The 18,999-nt window shown below is 47.5% G+C and overlaps 1 protein-coding gene across 1 annotated transcript in view; it reads right to left on the bottom strand.

Annotated features, from left to right (window-relative positions):
* The window catches only part of cog2 (component of oligomeric golgi complex 2), an 86,627-nt gene that overhangs the window by 17,096 nt on the left and 50,532 nt on the right, over nucleotides 1–18,999 (bottom strand). The window contains exons 10-11 of the mRNA XM_038801066.1: nucleotides 18,489–18,550; nucleotides 18,222–18,373 (exon numbers count right to left, since the gene is read on the bottom strand). Of these exons, the coding sequence (XP_038656994.1) occupies nucleotides 18,222–18,373; nucleotides 18,489–18,550 (214 nt within the window). The remainder of the gene's footprint in view (nucleotides 1–18,221; nucleotides 18,374–18,488; nucleotides 18,551–18,999) is intronic.

Genomic DNA, 18,999 nt, shown 5'->3' with positions numbered 1-18,999 from the left:
TGTGGGAGTGAGTGTGTCCCTATAGTGCGTTACTGTGGGAGTGAATGCATCCCTATAGTGTGTTACTGTGGGAGTGAGTGTGTCTCTATAGTGTGTTACTGTGGGAGTGAGTGTCCCTATAGTGTGTTACTGTGAGAGTGAGTGTCTCTCTATAGTGTGTTACTGCGAGTGTGAGTGTCACTATAGTGTGTTACTGTGGGAGTGAGTGCGTCCCTATAGTGTGTTACTGTGAGAGTGAGTGTGTCACTATGGGAGTGAATGTGTCCCTATAGTGTGTTACTGTGGGAGTGAATGTGTCCCTATAGTGTGTTACTGTGGGAATTACTGTGTTTCTATAGTGTGTTACTGTGGGAGTGAGTATGTCCCTATAGTGTGTTACTGTGAGAGAGTGTGTGTATCTGTAGTGTTAGAGCGAGTGTGTCCCTATTGTGTGTTACTGTGGGAGTGAGTGTGTCCCTATAGTGCGTTACTGTGGGAGTGAGTGTGTCCCTATAGTGTGTTACTGTGGGAGTGAGTGTGTCACTGTAGTGCGTACTGTGAGAGTGAGTGTATCCCTATTGTGTGTTACTGTGGGAGTGAGTGTGTCCCTATAGTGCGTTACTGTGGGAGTGAGTGTGTCCCTATAGTGTGTTACTGTGGGAGTGAGTGTGTCACTGTAGTGCGTACTGTGAGAGTGAGTGTATCCCTATTGTGTGTTACTGTGGGAGTGAGTATGTCCCTATAGTGTGTTACTGTGGGAGTGAGTGTGTCCCTATAGTGTGTTACTGTGGGAGTGAGTGTGTCCCAATAGTGCGTTACTGTGGGAGTGAGTGTGTCTCTATAGTGTGTTACTGTGGGAGTGTGTCCCTATAGTTCGTTACTGTGAGAGAGTGTGTGTATCTGTAGTGTTAGAGTGAGTGTGTCCCTATAGTGTGTTACTGTGGGAGTGAGTGTGTCCCTATAGTGTGTTACTGTGGGAGTGAGTGTGTCCCTATAGTGTGTTACTGTGGGAGTGAGTGTGTCCCTATAGTGTGTTACTGTGGGAGTGAGTGTGTCCCTATAGTGTGTTACTGTGGGAGTGAGTGTGTCCCTATAGTGTGTTACTGTGGGAGTGAGTGTGTCCCTATAGTGTGTTACTGTGGGAGTGAGTGTGTCCCTATAGTGTGTTACTGTGGGAGTGAGTGTGTCCCTATAGCGCGTTACTGTGGGAGTGAGTGTATCCCTATAGTGCGTTACTGTGGGAGTGAGTGTGTCCCTAGAGCAGTGGATCACAGCTTTCTATAAGGCATGGCACACCTCTAACTAACACACTATAAAGGACACACTCACTCCCACAGAAACACACTATGTTAAGCCACACCTCCTATTTTCTTGGACTGCTTCCTTACTCAAAATTCAGTATAAGTGACCCTATAATGTGTTACAGTGGGAGATGGGAGTGTCCCTAACGTGTTTTAGTGGAGGATGTAAAAACAATCCTGGTATGTTGCTTTGCTGAGGTTGTGTTACAAGTTGCTTTCCTCCTGTGTTCAAGGATGAAGCTCATGTGTGCAAATATTAGTCAGTAAACATCAGCCATGCCCAGTTACAGGGGCTGAGCTTGGCATATACCTGTTTGCCAGAATGAATGTTTGCCTTTCAAATCACTGCAAAAAAAAAAAAATGTACATTCAAGACAAAAGTTCTTCTCCAGCATATCATATCCACATGTTTTGGGGATGCCCAAGGCTCAGTGTTTTGGCAGGGTTTGGCTGAGGCAATGTCCACAGTACTTAAAACACGGGTTGTGCTGAGTCCAGAGGTGGCGATCTTTGGAGTGTCGGAAGAGCCGGGAGTCCAGTGGGCGAAAGACGCTGATGTTTTGGCCTTTGCCTCCCTGGTAGCCTGGAGACGGATTCTGTTAATGTGGAGGGGCTCGAAGTCCCCGAAATTAGAGACCTGGGTTAGTGACATGGCTGGGTTTCTCAGTCTCGAGAAAATAAAGTTCTCTTTTTTCTCTTAAAGTTCTCTTTAATGTTAGGGTTCGTCCGGAGGTGGCAGCCATTCGTCAACTTTCTCGGATGAAATTACAATGTCAGCAGAGGCAGATATCTAGGGGAGGGTTAGGTTACTGTTTCGTTGTTGGGGGTGCAAAGAACGTGATAAGGATGGAAATGTTTTATGTACCATGTTTATGTTGCTGTTATTGTTATTATTAGAAAAACTACAAATACCCTAATAAAATGTTTTCTAAAAAAAAAAGTTCTTTTAGATCATAGAATTTACAGTGCCGAAGGAAGCCATTCAGCCTATCGAGTCTGCACCGGGCCTTGGAACAAGCAACAAGCACCCTACTAAAGCCCATACCTCCATCCCCGTAATGCAGCCTAATCTTTTAGACACTAAGGGGCAATTTAGCACAGCCAATCCACCAAAACTGCACATCTTTGGACTGTGGGAGAAAACAGGAGCACCCGGAGGAAACCCACGAAGACACGGGAAAAACGTGCCGGAATTGAACCCAGGACCCTGGAGTGGTGAGGCAGCAGTGCTAACCACTGTGCCACCGATTATACTTATCTTTGGTTTAGTTACAATGTTATATTACAATGTTGTTGTTATCTGTGATCAATGGTTCAATAATTCACCTAAGTGTATTTTGCAAATGGTGGAACCAGCGATGTAACTGCTGACACCACCCAATGTCCTGAGGGAGATGGAGTGCAGGATTTACCAACCACCCCGCTGTGTTTTTCGGCGCTGGAGACGGTCTGCCAGAGGGATTTACCGACCCCGTTGTCATCAATGGGATTTTCCAGTGACTGCATTCTCGTTGACAGGAAGCCAGTGAGCCGGCGTGGAACTGGAATATCCCGTCGGCGTGAACAGCCGGTAAATCCCGCCCGGAGTGTTGGGCATTTTAAAGTTGCACCGAATCTTGCTGTTGACCAGTCTCCTCAGAGGTGTATGCAGCTTCCACTGCCGTAGGATGATAATGAGCTACGCGTGAGTTGTAATTTGCAGTGATCAGAGACTGTCCTTTCTCCCAACAATGCAATGGCATCTTTTGTGCGATGATAAATGGAAATGGTACCCCCGCCACTCTCCGGCCCGAACGGCCGCTCCGACCCGACAGGTTCCCGCCGGCGCCGTCCACACCTGGTCGCTGCCAGCGGGAACTGTGCGGGAACGCTGAGGGGGGCGCGCGGCCTGTGGCAGGGGTTCCTTCACCGGGGGGGGGGGGGGGGAGGAGAGGCCCTCCGATGGGGTCTGGTCTGCGATCAGGGCCCACCGATCAGGGGGCCGACCTCTCTAAAGGAGGACCTCCTTTCCTCTGCCGCCCCGCAAAATCCATCCGCCATCTTCGTGCAGGTCGGCCTCAGGGAGGACGGCAACCGCACATGCGCGGGTGATTTCATTTACACGACGCCGGCCCCGTCATTTACGCGGCGCCAAGGCCCAGTGCGCGTAAAATATGCAACGCCGCCCATAGCCCCCAGGGGCGGGAGAATAGGGGGCTGGGAGCGGGCTCCGACGCCGGAGTGAAACACTCCAGTTTTCACTCCGGCGTAGGGACTTTGTCTCCATTTTGGAGAATCGCGCCCATAATGTTTGGTTCCCACCACCCTCACCATGCCCCACTCCTACCAACTTTTGGGCAATACAATGGAGGCAGAGGTTAACTAAAAAATCACGGTTGCTCGAGGAGTGGTTTTAAGGGTGAATCATTAAATTAAACAAGATTATTTTATATTAATGGAGTTATTAGAAGTTTAAAAGGCAACTCAGAATGGTTTTGGCAAGATGCCAGAGGTGGTTGACCTAGATTGTGGATTAGGCATTAAAGCATCCTGGAGATTGACATAACTCTTGCAGCTCTGCAGTTTTTCAATTCACTGTCACTGTTAAAAAAAAGAGAAAGTTTTTCTTATACTTTGGTTGCTACAAGCAGGGAGCTTCCAAAAACCTGTCTGATTTGCTTTGATGCAAATTTCCCCCGAATCGTCTGAATCTCTGATTCTCAAATGAAGATAAACAAATTACAGTTGAGTGAAGTTTTTTGGGAAACAGCCAACATAACAGCCACTTTTAAAAAGCCACTCTGGGCACAGGCCGGTGTGCATGGCATCAGAGGCAAATAACGTAACGCCAAGATAGGCACGTGATGGTTCCAGCCTGCGTTTACGGGAGGGAGTGCTTGCCTAACCAAATTCCTGGAGTTCTGGAGGAAATGACAGACCTTGTTGACATTGCATGCAACATGTTTAGATTTCAGTAAGGCTACTGATAGGGTGTCACGTGGGCAATTAGTCATCAAGATCTGAAGACATAGGATAGGAGACAAGCCTCTGAGGCAGACGCAAAACGGGTTGAAGCAGAGAATACAATGGTAGGGCGAGAATGCAGCTGTATTGACGTGGCAAGAGGTCACGAGCAGAACACCATTTGGCTCAGTGCTGTTTACACGGTGTATAAATGAGTTGGACCTGTGACAGAAGCAAAACTGTTTAAATTTGCAGTTGCCACAAGCTGAGGGGAAAAGGAAGTGCCCAAACAGTAGGAACAGGCAAACCAATCCAAAGGAATCAGGATAGGCTGGGAAGCTGGGCTGATGGCTGGCAAATTACATTTAATATTGATAAATGCGACTCGGGAAGGAAAATAAAATAGTGAAGATAAACTAAATGCTGTATGGTTACAGATACAGCGTAAGAGGGGGAATAATCAATAGCACACTGAAACAACCCTGTCCACTGTGCTGCAGTAGCTCAGACAGCATCTGGGGATTGACAGGCAATGAAATATTGCACAAATCTCAGAGATGATGACCTTATACAATGACCAGAATATCTGCTCCTGCTGTACTGTGTACAATTCTAGCCATCGTTCCACAAGATATCCAGGCATTGGGAACCATGTAGAAAAGGGCAACAAAACTGAGACTAAAGACAAGCATCTGAATGAGGAAATAAGGATAGACAGCCTGGGAATGCTGGTACTGGAGAAGTGAAGATTAACGGGAAAGATTGTCCCAAGGCCATGAAGGAAACAGATAAATCAAACCCTTATAATGCCTTGACGGTTGTCACAATTTTACTGAGCTAAAGGAGGGATGATTAGATTTAGCTACTTTATACAGATGGTGCTGAATGTGTGGAATGGGCTGTCCAGGAAACAGACAATGTGGCAACATATCTGGGAGATTCCAGCAGCTACTTGAGAATGCCAGTCACGAAGAGTTATTGGTTTTGAGGAATAGCTGAACAACGTGTCATGTTCGTGTCATTCTGTTTTGAACTGAAACGCCAACATGTTTAGATTTACAAATTGACCCATGATTACAGATCTTCACTAGTCGTTTTTGTCTTTAACCTCTCATGCCTTCCACCCGAATCAGACCTTCCCCTTTGTCCCTTCCCACTCTCCTCTGGTCCCCTGCTGCACCTGTTAAAAAACTGCTACAGTTCTGATAAAAGATTATCTGCCTGAAATGTTCACTCTGGTTCTCTCTCCACAGATGCTGCTTTGCCTGCTGAGTATTTTCAGCATTTGTTTTTATTTGACACTCCTGGAACTTCTCTGGTTCTCTACCTTCCTTCTGTCCTATGTACTTCGCCAGAGCCTTCTCATCTCATCCTTCAAATCATGTTATCCCTCACAAATGGCTCAGCGGCACCTAAAGGGGTAAGTGCAGCAACACCTTAAGTCACTATGCACCAGGTGTGACCATCCGCTGTATATAGAGCTCAACCTGCTATCAACCACATTTGGCCAGGACAACGTGAGATGGTAATAGAATCCTGCAGACATAATTCAAAGGGATTAGCTCAATACTCTCTTGGCAATATAAATATATAGTCACCATGTCTTCACAGTGGTACAGTGGTAAGCACTGTTGCTTCACAGCTCCAGGGACCAGGGTTCAATTCCGGATTCGGGTGACTGTCTGTGTGGAGTTTGCTATTTCACCCGTGTCTGTGCGGATTTCTTCCGGGTGCTCTGAGTTTCCTCCCACAGGAAATAGATGTGTAGGTTAGGTGGACTGGGGATGCTAAATTGCCCCTTAGTGTCCAAAAAGAGTAGGTGGGGTTACTGGTTTACGGAGATAGGGTGGAGGCGTGGGCTTAAGCTTAAGTAGGCCAAGGGTCGGTGTAGACTCGATGGGTCGAATGGCCTCCTTCTGCACTGTAAGGATTCTCCGACTGCAGCTGGGTCCAATTTCTAGAACTCCCCAACCACCTGCACTGTGGCAACACTGCCGCAGTATGGACTGCAGCGGTTCAAGATGATGTCCCCTCCGTACCACCTCCTCAAGGACCACCAGGGGTGGTCAATGAATGTTGTCTTTGCCAGCAAGGTCCATATCCCATGAATGAATAATTCAAGGTATTCTCGCATTCAAAACCTTCAATAAATCTCCTGAGAGCCCCTCAAAAATATTGCATGGTTAAGATTATAACTTGGTCTATTTTCACAACCAAAACCTAATTTGCCAAGCTTATTAATAATTTCCAGTAGAATTACATTGAAACTACAGCACAGAAACAGTCAATACGGCAATTTTGACAATGATACTCCAGTTGCGTTTCATGCAGAGCGCCGAGACTCTATTAATCTAATGTAACATTCAACTCTAGGATGACTTTAATGCTTGTGCCCCTGGTCCACTGACCTATGCCTGAGATATCAACATTCTCCGCAATTGGGAAGCCTAGGACTAAGAAAGGACTGTTTGGCCAATCAAATCTCCATTCCCAACCGTACAAGACCGACTTATTCAAGGTACACCTTCTCCCCACCACTGACAAAGACTCAAAACTCGTTTTCTAATTCCAATATAAATAAATCAGGTACATTTCGGCCTTAATCCCTTAATCAATAGTTATTGATTCAGATCCTGATTAAAAAGTATTATTTGACCCAGAACTAACTAACTCCTTCCTCCTCACCGTTTCCACTGTGGGAGAGGTGAACTGAATTCTTCTAAAATCATAACCTTGCTTTAACTATAAGAATGTTCTGAATATACCCACGAGCTCAGAGCCCAACCGAGACCACCCACGTTAACCCATATTCTACTTAAACTCATTTTAGTCAGTTGCTTTTATTAACTCTTACTCCTAAAGCTTCCTGAATGATCAGGGAATCTTTGATCACATCTATCAACGCTACCAAGGACAGAGAAGGGATGTGGTGGCCAAGAGCAGAGGGAAGGATCAGTCCTGTGCAGATCACAGGAAGGGATGCGAGGCAATGGGTCATGAGCCACCTTCTTTGGGTCACTTCTTAAAAAATAAATATTTTTATTCTCCTTTTTCACATTTTCTCCCGAATTTACACCCACCAACAATAAATGTGTCAAACTCCATAACAATAACAACGATCCCATCCTCCCACCAACCCACAAACATCAGCCCGTATGTTTACATAAACAAATGACAAAAAAGGAATCAGGGATTACCCATAGCCATCTTTAATAAACACAGCCCCCCCCTTCCCCAACCCACCCATCCCTCCCCAACTAATGTTTGATGTTGTCCAGTTCTTGTAAGTGCATAATAAATAGTGTCCATGACTTGTAGAGCCCCTCCGTCCTTCCCCTCAGTACGAACTTAACCTTCTCAAGGGTCAAGTATTCCAACAGGTCCCCTCGCCACGCCAGGGCACAGGGTGGAGAGGCTGCTCTCCATCCCAGCAGGATCCACCTTCAGGCGATCAATGAGGCGAAGGCTATAATATGTCTTCGCACCCGTTTCCAACCCTGGCTGGTCCGACACACCGAATATGGCCTCCCGGGGACCCGGGTCTAGTTTCACGCACCACCTTGGAAATTACCCTAAACACCTCCTTCCAGTAATCCTCTAGCTTTGGACAGGACCAAAACATATGAACGTGATTAGCGGGGCTGCTCCCTGCAACGCTCACACACATCTTCCAGTCCTTCAAAGAATCGGCTCATCCTCGCCCTCGTGAGGTGTGCTCTGTACACCACCTTCAGCTGTATCAGCCACTACCTCGCACACGAGGTGGAGGCATTCACTCTCCGGAGCACCTCACACCAGAACCCCTCCTCCATATCCTCTCCCAACTCTTCCTCCCACTTCGTTTTAATCCCCTCCAGTGGTGCCTTATCCTTTTCCAACATAGCTCCGTACACCGCTAACACTGCCCCCTTCTCCATTCCTCTTGTCGTCAGCACCTCCTCCAGCAATGTGGAGGCCGGTTCCTCAGGGAAGCTCTGTATCTCCTTCCTGCAAAGTCCCGAACCTGCATATATCTAAACACTTCTCCCTGCTCCAGCCCATACTTCGCTTCCAGCTCCCTCAATGCTGCAAATCGACCCCGAAGAAACAAATCTTTTAGCGTCTTAATCCCCTTCTCTTCCCATTTCCGAAAGCTTCCATCCCACCTCCCTGGCTCAAATCTGTGGTTCTCCTGAATTGGCATTTCCCTTGACCCTGCCCCCAACCCGAAGAGTTGGCGAAACTGCCTCCAGATTTTCAATGAAGCTATTATTACCGGACTCCCGGAGTATTTCCCCAGAGCTATCGGGAGCGGCGCGGTTGTTACGCTTTCAGCCCTGAACCCCTGCACAGATTTTCCTCCATTCTGACCCACTGGGAATGAACCCCTCTGACCCAGCTCTGCACCTTCTCCACATTCACCGCCCAATAGTAGTACATCAGGTTCGGGAGACCCAAAACCCCCTGCCTGCCTTCTGCTCTGTAGCAGCACCTTTCTCACTCTGACCACCTTCCCTCCCCATATGAACGAGGTAATCCTTCCCTCAATCTCTCCGAAAAAAGACTTTGGCAGGAAAATCGGTAGGCATTGAAAAATAAACAGAAATCGCGGCAACACATGCATTTTAACCGCCTGTACCTGACCCGGCAGTGACAAAGGAAGACCATCCCACCTTCCCAGATCAGTTTCACTCTCCCCACTTAACTAGCGATGTTGTGCCTGCAAAGCCTTCCCCACTCCCGGGCAATCTGCACCCCCAAATACCTAAAGTGAGTCCCTGCCCTACGGAATGGTAGCCCCCCCCCCCCCCCCCCCCCCCCCCCCCACTCCCGGCCGAGACACCACAAAATACTCACTCTTGTCCAGGTTCAGCTCGTACCCAAGACCCAAATACCCGCAGTAACTCCAATATTCCTCCTATCGACGCACTCGGTTCCGACACATACAGCAGCAAGTCGTCGGCATACAAGGACACCCTATGCTCTATCCCCCCCACCCGCACTATTCCTTTCCATGCTCCCGAACTTCTTAATGCGATGGCCAACGGCTCAATCGTAAGCGCAAACAGCAGGGGGGGGGACACAGGACATTCCTGCCTCGTCCCACGGTGGAGAGAAAAGTATCGGCTAAATCGCTGGCTTTTAAAGCTGACCAAGCAGGCCAGCAGCACGGTTCGATTCTCGTACCAGCCTCCCCGGACAGGCGCCGGAATGTGGCGACTAGGGGCTTTTCACAGTAACTTCATTGAAGCCTACTCGTGACAATAAGCGATTTTCATTTTCATTTTCAGTATCTCGAACTGATATTGTTCGTGCAGACACTCGCCTTCGACTCCTTATATAATAGCTTTACCCAGTTCACAAATCTTAGTCCAATCCCAAACCGCTCCAGAACTGCCATTAAGTACCCCCAATCTACCCAATCAAACGCCTTCTCGGAATCCAATGCCACAACCACCTGTTTCCTTCCCTTCCGCCGGTGCCATAATGACGTTCAAAAACCTTCCTAATATTCGAAAACAGCTACCTCCCTTTCATGAACCCATCTCCTTCGGGAGGCACTCCTCCAGCCTACCCGCCAGTACCTTCACCAATACTTTTGCGCCCACATTCAGAAGTGATATGGGCCTATACGACCCACGCTCCGTCGGATCCTTATCTTTTTTAAGCAACAGTGAAATCGATGCCTGCCCCAAGGTTGTGGCAGCACCCCCCTTCCCTATCACCTCTTCAAACATCCCCACCATCAGGGGTGCCAACTTATCCTTAAATTTTTATAATATTCCACCGGAAACCCATCCGGCCCTGCTACCTTCCCCGACTGCATCCTCCCAATCACATCCTTTATCTCCTGCTCCACTATTGCTCCTTCTAATGTAGCCTGTCCCCCTCCCCTAGCCTCGGGTACTCCAACCCATCTAGAAATTCCAGCATCTCACGGTCTCCCCCGGGGTGGCTCGGACCTGTACAACCTCTCGTAAAACTTCTCAAAAACCTTGTTAATCAGCTCCGGAGCCACCACCAACTTCCCGGCCCCATCCCTTACCTGAAGAATTTCCCTGCCGCTGTCTCCCTCCGGAGCTGACCTGCTAACATACGCCCCTTATCTCCATGTTCATAAACTGCACCCTTCGCTCGTCTCAGTTGGCGCACCGCCTTACTGGTGGACAGTCGGTCGAAGATCGCCTGTAGTTCCTCCCTCTTTTCCAGCTTCGCTGGGTCCCCATCCTCTTCATAACTCCTATACACCTCCAACATCTAATCTATTGCCCTCTGCCGCTCCAACCTCTCCTCTTTGTCCACCCTGGCCTTGAACGAAATTACCTCACCCCTCACCACCGCCTTTAGAGCCTCCCAGATGACTGCCTTCTACACCTCACCCGTACAGTTGAAACTTACATATTCCTTAATTACCTTTTCAATTTTCTCACAGAATACTTGGTTCCCCAAAAGCCCCACATCCAGTTTCCACCCCGGCCTCTGCACTACCCCCTTCTCCAGCACCATATCCACAGTGATCTGACACTGCAATTGCAGAGTATTCCGACCCCTTGACTCCAGCCAGCAAAGCCTTTCCCACCACAAAAAAGTCGATCCGCGAGTATACCTTATGGACTGCTGAGAAAAATGAGTACTCCTGTTCCTGGGTGCATGAACCTCCAAGGGTCCACCCCTCCCATTTCCACCATTAGCCCAGCTAGCGCCTTCGCCCCCCCTGATGGGACCAGCGAGCGCGGCCGTGATCTGTCCAACCTTGGCTCCTGCACCAAGTTCCAGTCCCCCCCCCCACAATCAGCTCGTGTGTGTCCAAGTCGGGAATGGCCCCAAACACCATCCTCGCAAACCCCACATCGTCCCAGTTGGGACCGTATACACTTACCAGCGCCACTAATCTCCGTCCAGTGCCCCGGCCACAATCACATATCTACCCCCCTGATCTGCCACCACCTTCTCCATCTGGAAGCGTACCCTTTTGCTGACCACACCGCTACCCCCCCCCCCCCCTCCCCCCGAGCCCTTCCATCAATCCAGAGTGAAACACTTGGCTAACCCAGCCCTTTTTAAGTCTCACCTGGTCCTTCACCCTCATGTGAGTCTCCTGCAGCATTGCCAGATCGGTTTTCAAACTTTTAAGATGCGCAAAACACCCTTGACCGGACCTCCTAGCGCTCTCGAACGTTCCACGGGACTATCCTTACTGGGGGTCTCTCTCCCCCCCCCCCCCCCCCCCCCCACCTTTCTTATCCACCATCATACCCCCGGGCCCTGCCCCATAAGCCTGACCTGCCCATTGTTAACATCGAACCGCTTCCCCCCCCCTACATTTCCCCTTGAAACAACATCCCCCAACATCTATCCCTTCCCCCCCTCTCGCTCACCTCGTAGGCCCATTGAAGCCTGCATCCAGGCTCCAACGTCCGCAGCCCTCCTCTCCCCTCACCCTCCGTTCACTAGCTGACTTTAGTTAGCTAGTGCGGTGGCTCCCCCCCGCCAAGACATATCATCCCCTTCCACCCAGTCCCAGAGAAAGAACAAAACAAACCCAACAATCCAACCCCTACAATTCACTAACATAACATTAACCATCACAACACAGAACGCCAATCAACCCACCATTAACTTGAACTCTGTAACAATGCAAAGAGAAGTAAATTACAATACACATCAGTAAAAAGAAGTTATAACATTTATACATTTTCCGGCTGTTCAAACAGTCCACAGTCTCTCTTCCAGTTCCGCTCTTCGTGTCTGTTCCAAGCCTTCTGCCTCACGAACCCTCAGCCGCATCCGCTGTCCTCAAAATAAAAGTCTTGCCCGTTATAACGTTATCCTCACTTCGCCGGTACCCATACCAAATCGCACCCCCCTTCTTGCACAACGTCGCCCTCACTCGCCTAAACGCTGCTCGTCTTTTTGCCAACTCCACCGTCAGGTCCTGGTAGATCCGGACCGTAGTACCATCCCATAGCACCACCCGCTTCTGCTTCGCCCAGCTTAACACCTTCTCCTTCATGCAAAACTTATGGAAGCAGATAATTACTGCCCTTGGCGGCTCGTTCACTTTAGGATTCGGCTTTAATGACCGATGAGCTTGGTCTAGCTCATACCGGGAGGTGTTCTCACCCTCCCCCATCAGCTCTGCCAACTTCTTAGCAAAGTATTGTGTTGGCCTTGGGCCACTGTCCCTTCAGGCAAGCCCACAATTCTCAAATTGCGTCGCCTTGAGCGGTTTTCCAAGTCTTCAAGCTTTGCTCGGAGTCCTCTGTTAACCTCCACAACCCTCCGCAGCTCATCCCCCATCGAGGTGACCTGGTCGCTGTGTCGTAACACGGCTTCCTCCACTTCCTTCATCTTCTTGCCCTGATCTCTCACCTCGGCCAATGCCTTTGCCACCGCCACCTCCACCGGGACGATTGCCTCCTCCACCAATTACTTCAATACGACCGCCGTCTCCTTCCTCAAGGCCTCCATGTGCCTCGCAAACTGTTTTTCCAGCTCCACCGCCATCACCTCGGTCATCTTCTCCACCGTAAGTAGTGCGGCCCCGCTTTGCAGTTCGGCTTCCGCCATCCTGTCAACACTTTTATTCGTCTTCTCCTTCAGCGGCGAACCCGCGTTTCCTCCTTTCTTCGACGCAGCTTTCGCATCCTGTAGTGGCTTATTGTTTTTCAGTTTCTTTCTCTTCTCCTCTCTCCCCCTCCACCCTCCTGTCCTTCATCAATCTGATTATTCTTTTTCTTTTGAAAACAAAAAAGGGGGGGGGGAAAAAAGAGAAAAAAAAAAAACCTTCACCAACTTCCTTAAATCTTCTTTCCTCCTAGGCGTTCACCCAGAGCTCCCTGGGACCAGGCTTCAGCCTTCTTTCTTCCTCCTCCTAGGTGGGAGCCATCCGATGTGGGACAACCCCACTTACATTGTGCCTTGGACTCGGGCCTGCCGCCTCGGTCTCCTCATAGCTCCGCCCCGCTACTCTCACCTCGACGCCGCGCTGGGCCCAGCGCCTAGCCCCCGCGCGGGCTCTTCACCAGTTTTTAAACCGGCCCCGCTGGCTGCTCGCAACGCCCCCAAAATGCCGACGATAGCGGGGGGTGCGTTAAAACTCGGGGATTCCCCGAAATTGCAGAGATCATGGCCACCGGCGGGAGCTCTTTCGCTGTGGCCGCCCTGCTCGCCCACGCCACCGAAGTCTGGTTCACTTTTTACATTTGCAACCCACAATATATGGAGTAAAGAGAGAAAATACTCTTATTGTTAAATCTCACACACAACATCGGAGGACAAGAATGGATGGGTAGGTGTGGTGACAATGAATGTTTGTCCAAATTGTTCCCTTGTCACAGGTTACTCTTTTATTCCCCTGCCTTACCACTAGGGTTGTTGATTATCTTTGTTTGCACTTTTGGCAACTTCACATGCCCAATGCGCCCCTCCTGCTGAATGGGGAAAATATCCTCTTCTTACAAACCTACATGGTCAGTAACGGTAAGCATTGGGGTTAGCACAATTGCTTCACAGCTCCAGGGTCCCAGGTTCGATTCCCGGTTTGGCTCACTGTCTGTGCGTAGTCTGCACGTTCTCCCTTGTGTGCGTGGGTTTCCTCCGGGTGCTCTGGTTTTCCCTCCCACAGTCCAAAGATGTGCGGGTTAGGTGGATTGGCCATGATAAATTGCCCTTAGTGTCTAAAATTGCCCTTAGTGTTGGGTGGGGTTACTGGGTTATGGGGATAGGGTGGGGGTGTTGGGTAGGCTTGGGTAGGGTGCTCTTTCCAAAAGCCGGTGCAGACTTGATGGGCCGAATGGCCTTCTTCTGCACTGTAAATTCTATGATATAAAAAAGGAGCAGGAGAAGGCAATTCAGCCTTTGAGCCTGTGCCGCTATAAGGTCATGCTCTGATAGTAACTTGCATGGAGAAAGATTAAAATGCCCATTGTCCTTTCTCAGAATGATATTCAGTCTGAAGCTGGAATCCACCATGAACGTGCCCATTCCCCACCCACCTCAACATCAATCAACAACCAAACCTATGCATCTTCTACCAACGCTTTCTTTAGATACCCAAACCACAGTGCTGCAATTTGTAGGTTATTACGATCATCCTCCCAGTAAACATGACAGGTAGAGTGCAGCAGATCCTCAGATGAACCCAATTTCACAACGTCTGTGAAGAGTCCCACAATACTACAGAATATAGAAAATAGAAGCAGGAGGAGGCCATTCACCCCTTTGAGCCTGTTCCGTATTCATTATGACCATGGCTGATCAGCCAACTCAATAGTCTAATCCCGCATTCCCCATATCCTTGATCCCCAACACTACCTCAAGTGTTTATCTAATGATAGACACTTCATAAACACTTCGAAAATGACCCCAACGGCCATCCTCTGCAATGTCTTCCAACACATTGATGAGGCATGAAATAAATGGTGGCACTGGGTGTCTTTTCCCTCCTAGTCAATAGAGATAAATTCAGTGAATTTCGATCTCCCCTCATACGGTTCTTGGGAGAATGGAGTACACACCCTGTGCAATGTTAATGTATGCTAATTATATCGTTAGGCACACAGGTGAAGGGTATTGCTTAATTACGTGCTTGGAGCACTTCTAAAGACACCTTTGAATTGGATAATTAGTTTACTCTAAGAGTATATAAGGAGAGACTTCAGTCACTACGTTCGTGGTTGGGTGTCCTTGGAGAGGGAGCACGCGGTGAGGGCTTGAGGCCTTCTGTGAGTTGGTGGACAACCGCGGGGCTGGAATGCACCTTGGCCCACAAAACAATATTTTAATTAGATTTATCTGGAAAAGGTCCCTTCATTTCCCCCACCACCTTTGGTTACAGTGCCCTTTTTAGTTGCTGTTAATTTGTTTAAATTAGTTAATTTATTTATTTGCCAATTTGTTTAAATCATATATTCAAAAAAAATATAAAGCAAGACAGGCCTTCCGAGACCAGTGGGCATGACAGGGGCTTCAATCGGCACCAAGTTTGTTAGATAAATTTTGGATTAGATAAAATTGGAGTTTTGTTTCTGTTACAGTGCCCCTTTAAGGGACTATCATTTTGACTTAATTTGATCATTTGTTTTGCTCAAAAGATTATGAAGAGACACTGCTGGAACATGGGGTAGTAGGTATAGTGGACATATACAAGGCTGCATTCTGTAAATAAAACTGTTAATCACAAAAAGTATCAGTTGCCAACTGGGTTGGGGATAGATTTAAAATGCCACCCACGGACATAGGCATAACCTGTCCTATACACTCCACACACAAGAGAAAGCCTCCTTTCTGATTCTTCTAGGGGCCATTGAGAATAAAAATGCTACCTGACAAGATAAAAAGGGGTTTAAAACCCAAGCTTGAATGCCACTCGATTGCTCCTGTCCATTAGGCTGGTTACTCTTGCAAAGTGTTTCAGTAAAATTCTAAAGTATGACCTGCTTCCTCTATAACTATGCTAGTCCCCATGATATTTCCCTGCTATTTTCATTCGTAACCTTCCACCAATTGTTCCCAAGATTGCCCACCACATCCCCTTGACTATGTATATTGCTTCAACGGTCGTGTCACCATGTTCAGAGTGCTGTCACATTGTTTTTTGAACATTGGTTCTGCATTAGTTACTCTCCTGCATTTCAGTATTTGTGAAGCTCTGAAAAATATGTACCAAAAAAGTACCCACAAATTGTCCCCTTCAATTCCTTGAGATTCCGACTATATCCCAATTGACCCAAAAAACGCTTGAAGCTATTTTAACCTTTTTGAGCTTCTGACTTCAATGTCTTACGGGTCCTTTACCCCTGTAACTGTGTATAATTTGCCCACAATCTCCTCCATGGAAACTGTACTGAAGAATCTATTTAAGAAATCGACCCATATTCTGAATAGTTTTACACAATTTATCCTTCAGTGTAGTGGACCCACCTGTTCTTCGACATTCCTTCTGTTAATGACACAGTTGCAAAACTTTTTTTTCAGATTCCACAACTATTGATACTTGTGCCTCCTTGGGATCATCCTTATCTGCAAATAACATTATATTACATCTCGTGTAACTACTGAGCAACATCATTAAAGAGCAATAGGTTAATAGTGAGAAATCTCATTTTCTCGCCCACAATCTTTTCTTCTGTTGTCACACTTTTAATGCCAACGTTTAACGTTAAAATGCCTAGGTAATCCATTATAGTGAGAATGTCCTCCATAATCGGGTCCCGGTTCTCTATTGCTGACTGCCTGCAGCTGCCTGGGCCCCAACCTTGGAATTTCCTTCAGAAACCTCTTCATCTCTTTTGCCTTCCAAAGCCTTATATTTCCAACCCAGATTTCCCAATAACTTGAGTAACTCAGTGTCATATTTTATGAAAAAACCTCCCTATGCAGCACCCTGGAATGTTTCTGCATTAAAAGGTGCGATACAGATTCAAGCTAATGCGTTGATTATGCTGAGGCCACTAGGTGGCATCGTTGCCCACTACATCCTCTAACTTTTTGTGCTGTTACAACAATGTATGTTTGCAGTGGAACGTTTATATAACATCAAGTGAAAAGTCGAATTCTTGCGCTAAAGCTATGCTAATTACTTAGTGTTGTAATCCTTTCCTTACTAACCACAGAGACTTTCTGCTTAATTTCAGAACGAGTTAAAGATCGGACTCCTTGCAAATCGGCTTTTGATGTTCTACTATATTTTAATTCCGTTGATCGTCTCCTCCCTCAAGTATATTGGCCAGTTTAAATTAATCAACATCTTTTATCAAGGTGTTTCTGCGAGAGATTTTTTGTAAAACTCCGTTAGTACTGGTAGAGAATTAACTACGTCACTATGGTAAACAATGATAGAAAATGCTTAAGGTGTGGCAGGGATAGGTATGGAGAAGTGGTCATCAGCAGAGAAAATTTTAGCTGAATTAACTCTCTCATTGTCAGGAACATAACAAGGACAGCAACAAGACATTCAGTCCCTTCAGCCTGTTGTGGATGATCTGTCTCTTAACTCCATCTACCCGCCTTTGACTCCTTAACCTACCTAACACAAATCAGCAGGTCTTGTGATTCAGGGTAGTGCCCCTGCTTCTGAGCCAGCAGCTCAGGGCTTCAGGGCCCACCCCAGGATTTGATGGTCAAGGAAGCTGCGTTCGGAGCGTAGCTAGGCCGGTTGAGTATCGATCCTTCCAATACACCCCAACGGCTGGTGATAACAGTGGGAGAGGTTCCCAGTCAGCATATAATGGAAAGAAAGTTGAAGCCTCACTGTTCGTAGCTCCAGTCTACAACATGTATGCAAAAGTACATGTTGCCACAGCAACTCTGACTCCTTGAGTGAATGGTAACATCAACAAAAATCTATCAATCTCAGTACTGAAATTTCCACCTGACTCACAACCCGAACAGCTGTTTTGGTGGAGAGAAACTCAGATTTCCACAGTTCTTTTATATGCAGGTGTTGATGCTTTTGTTTTTAAAAAGGGATATACGTTTTCCAACAAAATATTGAAGGTGTGATAGCTTTTTACTGAAGCCCAATAACCAACTGCACCAATGTGCCTGTTACCCATTTATCAGAGGCAGTTTAGGCTGATCTACTAAGGAAGTGGCAGATCACGTACAACACCAGTGGTACATTCAGCACACTTCACCCAAGGCTACTGGTCCAACTCAGTCTGGTTAAAACCATTAACCGATCAACACTCACCACAAGCATCGCTAGCAGCTAGCTGGTCTTCCTCATCGAGCAAAAAAAGTCAAGGAGGGAAAATGTTTAACAACGCGTTAAATTAAGTTAATCTGGATTACACTACTGAACAAGTGGTGGAAACCAACACAGAAGTAGCTTTCAAACAGAGAATAGTGGAAAGGTAAGACAACAGCAGGGCTACAGGGAAAAGAGCAAGGGAAGAGTGGAACTAACTGGTTCGTTCTTTCGGAGAGATAGCATATGCACGATGGGCTGAATGACCTCCTGCTTGTAAGATTCCAAGTGTATTTTTATCCGAGGCAGAGAAAAGGGTCACTCACCTCATTTACCCACTTAGAGTAACGTGCTAGTAACTGCAGAGTCAGTTTCCAGAAGCGGTGAGCGAGTGGGGGCAGGTAGATGTGATCGGCCCAGCATTTCAGAAGGTTCTGCCACAGAACTTGGGTAACCAGAAGCCTGAACTCACTTCCAGCTGCATAAAAAAAAAAAATGAGTGTTAGTCCTGTCTGTTCACATGGGATTTGTTATGCTTAAAGAGGCTGTTTGTTCCTCCTTTTAGAACTAGCTCTAGTGTACAAAGCTCCTACCTGGCGCTTCCTTCAAACCTTCAGACATAGACGCCTCCAAGTTTCCAGCAATTTCCTTGAATCTATCAAAGAATTGGGTAAAGTGCAAATGATCATGTCATTTGTTTTACTGTTTTAAAAAGAATTTACATAAGTCACCATAGTCCCAGATGACCATAGGCTGCTTTCCCCTTTGAGTGGGGAGAGCTGACTGATGATGGTTGCTGTAGCTTCACCAGGCCCCAAGATTGTTATCAATACACGAGGCACTGAGCAAAAGCAGCACGTTAGCTCTGATGAGGATAGTGACGGAAGTGACACATCTAGTGACAACGGAAATGACCTTCCTAATGTCATGCCTACTCCTAGTGTCAGCCCTACTGTTATCCAGCTAGCCCCCAAACTAGCCCCGTTGCGCACCAAATGAGTTAAAGTCGAAACGTTGGAACAACCGATGTTAACAACGTATCGACTGCTGGTTTGCAGGATAGTTCTTATGAGGAAAGGTTGAGGGAGCGAGGGCTTTTCTCTT

The sequence above is a fragment of the Scyliorhinus canicula genome, chromosome 6, assembly GCF_902713615.1.
Source record: "Scyliorhinus canicula chromosome 6, sScyCan1.1, whole genome shotgun sequence".
Taxonomy (NCBI): domain Eukaryota; kingdom Metazoa; phylum Chordata; class Chondrichthyes; order Carcharhiniformes; family Scyliorhinidae; genus Scyliorhinus; species Scyliorhinus canicula.
Note: the sequence above shows the minus strand (reverse complement) of the source record. Positions and strands in the feature narration are given on the sequence as shown.